Source organism: Camellia sinensis, chromosome 15 (genome assembly GCF_055761805.1).
Source record: "Camellia sinensis isolate YWXY chromosome 15, ASM5576180v1, whole genome shotgun sequence".
In the NCBI taxonomy this organism is placed as follows: domain Eukaryota; kingdom Viridiplantae; phylum Streptophyta; class Magnoliopsida; order Ericales; family Theaceae; genus Camellia; species Camellia sinensis.
The window spans coordinates 131,235,779-131,247,292 of NC_138975.1; the positions used below are offsets into that span (position 1 = coordinate 131,235,779).

The window sequence follows — 11,514 nt, forward strand, 5'->3', positions numbered from 1 at the left end:
ACTTACCATCAAGATAGGGGGCACATGACTTAGAACTGTAGAGCACTGAAACAACACTTGGAAGACTTAGTAGCGGTTGGGCACCTCTAGGACTACATTGATCAGGATAAGGAAATGACCGAACCGGGGAACCCACCACTAGAACCGAATATTGAGCATCCACCTCGGTTGATAATAAATGTGATCCATGGAACAATAACTCAAGAATTTGAGGAGACACTGAAAAAAGAGATTGCTAAGGCTGCGCAAATTCAGCAGGTCATGTCAGTGGAACCTGCATCGAAAAAGGTACATACAGTACCTAAATCCCCCTTGTACACTGTTTCATTTACTAGAAAAGATTTAGAGGGCATACAACACCCACATACTGATGCATTAATTATAATTGTGGGAATCGAAAAACGATTTGATGTAAAACGAGTCCTGGTAGATCAAGGTAGTGCAGCAGACATCTTGTATTATGACTTGTTCAGAAAACTTGGTCTCTCCGAGCAGCACCTCACCTTAGCGGCAGCCCCGTTGGTTGGCTTCAATTCACAGCCAGAATGGCCACTTGGTAGAATAGTGTTGCCAATTGTGGCGGGAACGAAAACCCTCCAAATAGAGTTCCTGGTTATTAATACACTATCCCCTTACAACGCCATACTTGGCCGTCCTTGGATTCATCAAATGGGGGCGGTCCCTTCAACTTACCACCAGCTCATCTGTTTCCCAATGGAACACGGAGTAGAGCAGATCTCAGGGGATCAGGTTGCGTCCAAACATTGCTTCATGGCGGCACTAAAGGCAAAGCAGCTCTACAATCAGGTACAGACAGTAGAGATGGCCGAACAGCCAGTCTTGGAAGACGTAGGGGGAGCCCTAGAGGAGAAGATAGTAAAGGATTTGGAGAGAGTCCTGGTAAAAGAGGATGACCTAGAAAAGTACTTCCTTATCGGTACCTCGCTAGGCGCTGATGAGAAACTTTAGCTGCTAGAACTGCTAAGGGAAAATATGGAGGTATTTGCATGGTTAGCATATGATACTCCAGGGTTGGACCCAGAATTTGCTTGCTATAAGCTCAACATCAACCCTTTAGCTCGGCCCATTGTGCAGAAAAGCCGGAGATCCTCAAGTGAGCACACCGAAGCAGTAATTGCCGAAGTCAAAAAACTCTTGGCTTCAGGAGCAATCAGAGAAGTTCAGTACCTGTAATGGCTGTCCAACACAGTCGTAGTCAAGAAGAAAAACGAAAAATTAAGAGTTTGCGTTGACTTCACTTGCTTGAACAGAGCCTGCCCTAAAGATAGCTTTCCGCTGCCTTGCATTGATCAACTAGTAGACTCAACAATAGGGCATGAGCGCATGAGCTTTCTGGATGCTCAAGAAAAGACAGCATTTATCACTCTGAGAGGAACTTACTGTTACAAAGTGATGCCGTTCGGCCTTAAGAACGCCGGAGCAACCTACCAGCGGATGATCACTCGGATGTTCAAAGACTAACTCGGGAAAACCATGGAAGCTTATATAAATGATATGGTAGTCAAAAGCAAGCTCGCTACAGACCATCTTACAGACTTGAGAGAAGTCCTTGGCATACTAAAAGACCATCAGCTTCGCCTCAATGCCTCGAAATGCACTTTCGGGGTAGGAACAGGGAAGTTCTTGGGATATATGGTCACTCACAGAGGAATTGAGGCAAATCCGGACCAAATAAAAGCAATACATGATCTTAAAGTAACAACAAAGGCTAAGGAGCTGTAGAAGCTAGCCGGAATGGCGGCCGCAATAAATCGGTTCATCAGCAAATCTTCAAATCGGATGAAGCCCTTCTTCCAGCTTTTGAGGAAAAAGACAGCATTTGAATGGAGTTGCGAGTGCACCGAAGCACTGCAGAGCCTCAAAAGATACCTTAGTACACCTCCCCTTCTGTCCACTCTAGAGCCAGGAGAGGAACTGTACCTCTATCTAGCAGTCTCAGATCATGCCGTAAACGCAGTATTAATTCGAGAAGTTAACAAGGAACAGGGGCTTGTATACTATGTTATCAAGACTTTACTAGATGCCGAGACATGGTATCTACCATTGGAAAAGTTAGCTTACGCGCTGCTTATCGCCTCGAGGAAGTTACAACATTACTTCCAGGGGCATACCATCAACGTCCTCACTGAATTCCCCCTCCGATCTGTATTTAGCCGAGCCGATTTCTCTGGCAGAACAGTAAAATATACGGTAGAACTTGGCGAGTTTGACATTCGGTATCAGCCCAGGACAGCAATTAAGGCCCAGGTCTTAGCAGATTTCGTCGCAGAATTTGCTCCTACCCAGAGTACCGAACCAGGGAATCCAAGTTCGGCATAGGTGCCACGCATCACCGAACAAGGAAAGCCTTGCGCTTTGGAAGCCTGGAAACTCTTCATTGGAAACATCTGGCAACTCTATGTTGACGGGTCATCTAATAACCGAGGTTCGGGGGCAAGAGTAGTGCTTATCTCATCAGAAGGGTTTATCTGGGAACAGGCTCTCAAGCTCGGTTGGAAGGCTTCGAACAACGAGGCAGAGTACGAAGCGTTGTTGGCCGGCTTACGCAGTGTCGAACACTTCAGTGCAGAACAACTTCTTGTTTTCAGCGATTCACAACTAGTGGTAAACTAGCTTTCTGGGATCTATGAAACACGGGATGAAAGAATGGCCATGTACGCAGGCAAGGCCAGAGACTTACTCAAAAAGTTTCAATCCATACGAGTGGAACGAATTAGTCGGGACAAAAACAACCATGCTAATGCTCTGGCTTGTCTCGGCTCATCAGTGGATACCAAAGATGCCAGAAAAGTTTGGGTTGAGTTCGTTCCAAAGCCAAGCATTGCATCTCCAGTCCTCTGCAGCAGCGTAGAGCCGAGTTGGATGGATCCAATACTTGTTTTTCTAAAATCTGGTACTCTCCCTAAAGACAAAAATGAAGCCAACAAAGTCAGACATAAGTCAGCTCAGTTTTGGATCTTATCATTCGGAAAGCTGTACAGACGCTCCTATCTTGGCCCTTATCTTCTATGTGTGCATCCAAATCTGGTTGAGAATGTTCTCTACGAAATTCACGATGGGATTTGTGGATGCCACGTCGGCGGAAGATTGCTGGCGCACCGAGCCCTCACTCACGGGTATTGGTGGCCACAGATGCAACAAGATGCTCAGCAGTATGTACAGAAATATAATAAATGTCAGAGGTTTGCTCCATTCATTCATCAGCCAGCCAAAACTCTCACCCCACTCACCAGCCCATGGCCCTTTGCCCAATGGGGTCTGGATATTGTCGAACCATTGGCGCGAGGCACTGGGAACAAGCGATTCTTCATTGCTGTAACCGATTATTTTACTAAGTGGGTTGAAGTCGAGGCATTGGCAAATATCAAAGAAGCGGATACAAAGCAGTTTGTCATGAGAAACGTGGTGGTGCGTTTCAGTATCCCGCGAGTACTGATTGCGGATAATGGAACGCAGTTTGATGGAAAGATCTTCAGAAAGGTTTGTGCTGACCTCAGGATTGAGTATAGAAACTCTTCTCCAGGATACCCGCAAAGTAATGGACAAGTAGAAGCCTCAAACAAAACCATCATCAACGGAGTAAAGAAACGGCTTGAACATGCCAAACAAAAATGGGTTGAAGAGTTACCCCACTTGCTATGAACATACCGAACCACAGCACGGTGATCAACGGGGGAAACACCTTACTCATTAACTTATGGAATAGAAGCCATCATCCCACTTGAAGTTGGCCTCCCAACCCTTCGGTCTGAATTGTTTGAGAGCACCAATAACGAGGAAGCTATCGCACAAGCACTAGATATGGCTGAGGGCTGAAGAGAAGCAGCACCGATCAGACTTGTAGCGTATCAGCAGCAGCTCATCAAGAGTTTCAACCAAAAAGTTTTCCCACGGCAATTTACACCAGGAGAACTGGTTTTGAGGAAAGTTATGGATCACAAAAGGGTACCTGGCGAGGGCAAACTTGGGCCTAACTGGGAGGGTCCGTACAAAGTCACAATTGTTGTAGGAAATGAAGCTTACTACCTAGAGGATCTGAAAGGCAGAACTATACCTCGGCCCTGGAACGTAACGAATCTCAAGAAATGCTATCAACAGAATTATCCCCCAACTTCTCTATCAGAATGTAAAAGCATTTATCTGTTGACCAATGCACATGCTTCCACACTTCTCTCAAACTTATCGAATTCTTGTAATTAGCTTTGATGTTTATCAAACAAAATTAGCTTTGGTTCTTACCAAACGGAATTAGCTTTGATGTTTATCAAACGAAATTAGCTTTGGTTCTTACCAAACGGAATTAGCTTTGATGCTTATCAAATGGAATTAGCTTTGGTCCTCACCAAATGGAATTAGCTTTGATGTTTATCAAACGGAGTTAACTTTGGTCTTAACCCAAATGGACTTAGTTTCAGAACGACTGGACGAAATTTAAATTTGGTTAGCACTCAAACATGCTAAGTGAAATTGCTTGGTGGAATAATGTTTGGCAACTAAATTGGACTTTAGCCAAGTGGAATTGCTTGGTAGAAACCACACTAACATATCTTAAGTAAACGTCTTTGAAATCCACATAATTCCTTAAGTACCAACACGTTAACACTTCAGTACTGATTCAAACAAATAGAGTTGGAGCAGGCGTGACCAGGCTCTATCAGGAGCAAACTCCCAACATTAGTCTTACTCAACTCCAGGTGGGGGCAAACAATTGTTTTTTTAAACCAACCTGGACCTGAGTAAGACACCTCTTCATGCCTTTATCTCATTCAAATGCATCTGCGCTATCAAAGTTGCAGCAGACTTGAGCAGTTCTATCTAAGAGCACAATCTTCAGTACCAATCTTACTTAGCTCCAGGTGGGGGTAAACAATTGTTTTCTTTTAAAACCAACCCGGTCCTAAGTAAGATCCACTTACAAACTCAAGCACAGCCATACCACACATCCGTTAGCCACACTAAGCATCAGTTCGGCCCCGAGGTCCCAACAATGCTCGGCCGGGGGCAAACAGTATAAAGCCACATCGAGCATCAGTTCAGCCCCGAGGCCCCAACAATGCTCGGCCGGGGGCAAGCAGTACAGAATCAGACAGAGCATCTATTTAAAAGCAGTACAGAACCAGACCGAGCATCTATTCGGTCCCGAGGTCCCAACAGTGCTCGGCCGGGGGCAGGCAGTATAGAAAACATTCAGACATAAAAGCCAAATAGCATCAGATTGCAAGTTCAAAGAGAAAATTCTATTATCCAACAAAAGGCACAGATGGCCTCATAACCAGCAGCAAAGAAAAGAAAAGAGAAAAGAAAAATTGTCTTAGCAAGTGCAAAAAGAAAGCTCGTTATGGAGACCGAGCCACAATACATCAAAATAGAAAAGCAAAAAAGTTTAAATCCTTTCAACATCAACTTTCAGTAATAGAGGGAAACTCAGGAGCAGCATCAACAATTTCATCCAGGCCGTCTGGAGAAGGAAAAGTAGAGGCAGCTCCAACTTCCTGAGAAGTAGAAGCCTCCTTAACCACATCTCTCGCGGCTTCAATCTCCAGGGTTTCAATCCGTTCAACATCCACCGTTTCAGCAGCAACATTATTGTCCTGGGTCTTGTTTGCAGAATCAGTTTCTAAGGAAACTTCGGCTGGAAGAACAGCAGGGGTGGAAACAGTTTTTGAACCCAAGGATCTTGAAGGAACTGGGACATCCTGAAATAGCGAAGAGCCTTCAGGAACCAACGCAGCAGCTAAAGCGCTTGTCCAACCATTTAGAAAGAGCTTGTCTCGCAGCACTAGCACCTCCTCCTTATATGCCGCCCCAGCTTCATCCCAGCCTTGTTGCCAATGCTTGGCCTCCAAAGTAGAACGCTCGGCGGCTATCACGGCAATAACGGCTTCTAGTTCGGCCACCTTCCCCTTGAGTTGAGCCTGTGTCCCAATAGCAGCCTCTTTCGATTTTTCAGCTGAAACGACAATCTTGTTCAAACGAAATGCTTCCCTCTCCACTGTTCGGCGTCCTTCTTTCTCTGCCTCCAAGCTTACCGTTAGTCTCTCAACGTTCATTGCGACCTCCAGCACGGCCCTTTCTAGCTCTTCAGCACGGGTAATGGACAGATGCATTCTCTGGATACACTGCAAAGGACAACGAAGAATTAAGAAAAAAGGAGACAGCAACGCAACAATAAAGACAGCTAAAACGAGGAAACACTTACATCAGTCATCATCTGAAGGGTCCCCTTCAGGATAAGAATATCACAGGGCCCATTATGGTCGGCCATGTCAACCGGCATCAACAAAAACTTAGTCATATCAAAGGCAAAATCTTGTGAAGCGACAATGGAATCAGAAGTAGAAATGGGCCTACCTTTATGCGATATTGGCGGCTCCCATTTCTAAAAAGTCTCATCTTCAGCAGGATCCTCAAAAGCTTCCCCCACCACTGCTTTGCCAGCCTCTCTTCTTCTCTTTTTTGCTCGTGTAGCGATCGAAGCTGAGGGCTCGGCAGCAGTCACAGGGGTCCCAGAAGCTCCCACCTCCATCTTCACTTCCATGAGGCTCTTCGCCTCGGTCTTTTCCAGAGGGGTTTCCAAAGCATCGAAGGCTCCGAAAGCCTTAGCCTCTAAATCCACCAACACCCTTCTCTTCGCCACAGACCCGCCCCCTGCGAAACTGGGGGCAGGGGAAGGCGCTCTCTCAGAAAGTGCACCCTGACTCCTGCGACTGTTTGTGACCAAAGGAGTGAGAGATGTGTCAGTCTCAGTATCAGAGTCCAGAAGGGAAGCAGCAAGCCTCGCCTTCTTTGGGATGGTGGAACGGTAAGTTGACTAGTAATCCAATAACTCGGGTGCAGATCTCTTTTTATACCTCAGGGCAGCTTTTATGGCTTCAGTATTTTCCCAGTTCGGTCTTCGTTGGAAATGAGAGGCCTCTACAAAAAGAAGTGACCCATTAGAATGACATCCAAAATAAAGTAAGAAATACAAAAGGCGCTAGAAGGAAAGGCCCGAACCTGGGTAGGCGTCTTTCTGGGGCATTCGCTCAGACTGAAACTCAGTTCCGGCGGGGAACTCCCAGTTTCCACCAACTTGTAAGAAATCATCGTTGTGTTTATCCGAATCAGGCAACCCAGTAACCAAATGGTAATCAAACGAGCGAACACGCAAGTAATACGTGCTGTGGTCTTTGTTATGAGAAAGAGTATAACAACCAAAGAGATCCCATATGTCAAGGTTCAAACCCAATCGTCTATTGAGGGCGAATACGCCGCAAACAACACGGAAAAGGTTCACAGATACTTGCATTGGGGTTAAATGTACTTGATGCAGAAATCGGTGCACCAATGTATCAAGGGGAAACCGAACCCCTCCCTCGACTATGGCCGCGATGGGAAAAGCGACGGTATTCCTCGTGCCCATACGCTTGGCGTCTACTTTCACCAACAAAAGGGTAACGTCGTCGGGAATATTATAATCCAGGTGGAACATAGCCATGGCCTCGAGGGTATCAACCAATGAGCGAAACTTCCCCATTTAACAAACCTAATGGGACAGAGGTAGGACTCAGATAACAGAGTGTGGAACACAGACAACGAGTGGGCCAAACAAGATGATTAGGACAGAAAGAGGCAAGAAAAGAAGAATCACAAGAGGACTTACAGAGACTAGAACAGTGGTAGCAGAGCGAGACTAGCGGCAAAAAAGTCTGAGCAGAGCACCACCGAGACTTGTTCAGAGGGACGGAAAGAGTTCTCTCTCACTCTTTGAAACTCTCTAGAGGAACGAAAAAGCAGATAAAAGGATTTTGTATTGACAGCCAGAGCATTAATTGCACTAGTTGGCGTGTAGGTAAACGGAGCACGACCTTCGGTATGGAATTGACGCACTATCTCTGCACACCTATCCCACGTCGCCACGTGTCACCTCGAAAGGACGCATGCAGGAATTATGTGTCAGGATTGAACCACCACCAATGCCGAACTGGGGAAGAACCGAAGCGACGCAACGCTTGGGAAACAGAACAATAGCTCCCCTCCAAAGGGAACCTTAGCGTGAGCTAGGGGGCAAATGAAGGGCTTGAATATGAAATGGGTCAGATCCAAGCCTTAGGCCGGCCCAATCTAATAAAGCCCAAGTTCAAATGGATTAGATGAATATATGGGCAAGCCAATTGAGCCCAACTCCATGATCAACAGTCTACCCAAGTCCTCAAGCACTTGGACCCAACCCGCAGTGGAAAGGCTAGTCCAGCTGCGACGCTGGGCTAGGCCGAGCTGAAGGACCGAACCTTTGGGCCGAACAGATGTGGGCCGAGCCCACACTAAGATATCCGAATAGACCAGCCCATCCCAACAGAAGCTTTGAATAAGGCCGAGCCGAGGTACTGAGATACCGAGCAGAGGGAACCTTACAGGAAAACGTGGAAGTTGTAAATGTGTGCATGTGCAAGTTGCTAGTCCCCTACACCCAGAATCACGGAAGTTGTTGAACCAAAAGAATGTGGTTTGTTATCAGCATGACTACAATGAGTGTATACATTCAATGACAACTACCAGGTGGTCCCTCACCTTGACCAATGCTAAAAGGACACCTGGCAGCATCCAAGCTCCATGAACCCATCTTGAAAAGCAAGCAAGGAACCCTATATATACTACATGAACTTCACATCGAAGGTAACTGAACTATTCCGAGCAAAATCACACTCAGAGATAGACTCAACTCTATATACACTTCTTCTCCAATCACTAATTCCCACACCGGAGAGGTTATCTGGCCAACTCTGACCGGGCAGCGCTAACGGTGCTTTTTGTGGCAGGAACCTCAGTCCTTGGATAGTCCAACCGAGTGCGGGGCCCTGATCCACTTTCATCTAGTGCGGAATCCGGTACACACCAATGATGTTAAACTATCAAAAACCGGTATGATTCTCTTAAGTGCATATGTGACGGCGAAGCCAACTCCAACTTTGGTTGCCAAAAAGAAGCTGATGATCTGCCAAATTAAATGAAAATATCATATAAATTAATTGATAAAATACAAGATTTTTTTTTTAGAATGAATGAATTGTTCTTGGAAAATAGATGCTAATGATGGGTAGTGGCATTTTTGGGAACCCAGTCATAACATCAGTTGCCAATCATGTTTTTTTTTTTTTTTTTGAACTGGAAAAGCTCTCAAGCAACAAGAGAATCAGAAACTAGCAAGTTCCTTAAATACATAGGAGGATTCCTAATCCAATCTAAAGGGAGAGCATCCTGTATCCTTGAGGAGGCAAGCTAATGGGCCACAGAATTAGCAGCTTGAGGCACCTAAGAGAAGGAAAAGGAGGAAGCTTGGCCCATGGACCGAATGTCAAATAAGTATGCAAGGCACTCCCATGGAGGAACTAGTTTAGAAACACATAAGTCAATTACTGATTTGCAATCACTTTCCACCTGGACATTTGAGAGTCCAAGAGCCTAGAGAAACATACGCGCTAACCAGATAGCGCGAGCTTCGCCTTGAGTAACTGAAGATGTGTGAACTATGGAGACAACACCGTCAATAAGTTGACCTTTCTAATCTTGCAAAATCACTGCCAAGGAAGTCTTCTTGCCTTTGGAGGCAAAGCTAGCATCACAATTCACTTTAAACATGCTGTGAGGAGGAGGAGTCCATCTATTGCAAATTTGGACCGCTGAATTAACAGATACAGGAGAAGAATCTGCCAAAGCGACCACCGAGCAGCCCTCCCTCCTGAGAAAAGAAGCCTGTCTGATAACCTGCATTGGGTCCACTTCAGATTGATTGAAAACCCACTAATTACGAGCCTTCCACAAACACCATCCAACCGTGGCAGCCTTACCCAAACGCTCTCTGCGATGCCGATCATTAGGACAACTTTTGAGGACTGCCTGAGTCCACTGTGTTGCAGGAGAGGAAGAAGTGAACCTTGATAAGTAGCCGAGATCACACCCAAACCACACAGGCCTAGTCCAATTACACTGAAATAGAAGGTGTTCAATAGACTCCGGACAAACACCACAAATAGGACAAGCAGGGGAAGGAGTACAATGCCGGCGATGAAGATTTTCTTTAGTAGCTAAACTGTTAGTACACACCCTCCACCAGAAATTTCGGACTTTGGGAGGCACTGGAAGAGACCAGATCAGTTTCCAAAATTTTTCAGTGGGCTGAACTGAAGTAGAAACCCCATAGGCTGCCCTTGACTGAGCCTCTCGCTGAACAATCCGGTACCCACTTCTGACTTCGAAATTTCTAGTTTTGGTGTGGTGCCAAACTAGAGAGTCAACTTGGTTAACTTAGGATATGGGAATGGTCATGATAGAGCTAGCTTCCTCACGTCCAACCAACTCTCGCAATTTAACAGAATCCTATTCCAGGAGATTCGGGTTTATTACCTTACTGACCCTCTAAACGTGGCAGTCCTGTGGCTGAGGATTGAGAACTTGAAAATCATGGGACTGAGGAACCCATTTATCCTTCCAGAAAATGATAAATTTGCCATTGCCAACTTGTCAACGAAGTCCCTTGGTTAAGAGCTAACGGCCCTGAAGAATGCTAGCCCATGACCACGATGGCCTTCTACCCCTAGTTCCTGAAAGAAAATCTAATTGAGGGTAGTAAAGTCCTTTTAACACCTTAGCTCAGAAAGAATGAGGGTGCTTGAGGAGTTGCCAAGCTTGCTTTGCTAAAAGGGAAAGATTGAAGGAATGGAAATCTCTGAACCCCATACCACCTTGAGATTTTGTCAAAGCCAAACTAGGCCAGCTGGTCCAGTGAAAACCCCTATCCAGTGGATCACCCCCCCACCAAAAGTTGTTGATGTAGAAGTTAAGTTGCACACAAAATTTCTTTGGAAAAGCAAAGCAGGCCATAGCATAGGCCAGGATCGCTTGAATCACCGATTTAATCAAAACTTCCCGCCCTGCTTACGATAGCAAATTCTGCTTCTAGCCTTGCATCTTGGTGACTGCCTTATCAATTAAATAACCAAAAGCTTCTGACTTCGATCTACCCCAAAACAAGGGGAGGCCCAAGTATTTTGTCCCTCGAGAACTTGGAGACATCCCCAGCAAAGCATTGACTTTCGACTTCACATTGTCAGATGTATTTGCTGAAAAGATAATTCCTGATTTCTCAAAATTAATCCACTGACCAGAGGCATAGCTATACACATCCAAAATTGCCTTAAGAGCTTGATAGTCCCTCCTATTTGCCTTAGCGAAAAGAAGGGCATCATCCGCAAAAAATAAATGAGTAATAGTGGGGCAACCTCTTAGCATTGTGATTCCCGAAAGCAACTTCTCCCGAAGCCCGTTGGACAGGGATAGTGACAGACCCTCGGCAATGAGAACGAAGAGGTAGGGAGACAGAGGGTCACCCTGCCGTAAATCCCCTGAAGGAACTACAACCACTCGTTTGAGACCATTAACAAACACTGAGAAAGAGACCGTGGACACTAACTCCATAACCCATTGAATCCAAACAGTAGCAAAACCCATCTTCTC

At 45.7% G+C, this 11,514-nt stretch overlaps 1 protein-coding gene across 1 annotated transcript; it reads left to right on the top strand.

Moving 5' to 3' along the window:
• The first annotated feature begins 114 nt into the window (after positions 1 to 114).
• LOC114286288 (uncharacterized) lies at positions 115 to 969 on the top strand. The gene has a single exon (XM_082908582.1). It carries the CDS (start codon positions 115 to 117, stop codon positions 967 to 969), a length of 855 nt encoding a protein of 284 aa, XP_082764708.1.
• Positions 970 to 11,514: the final 10,545 nt, after the last annotated feature.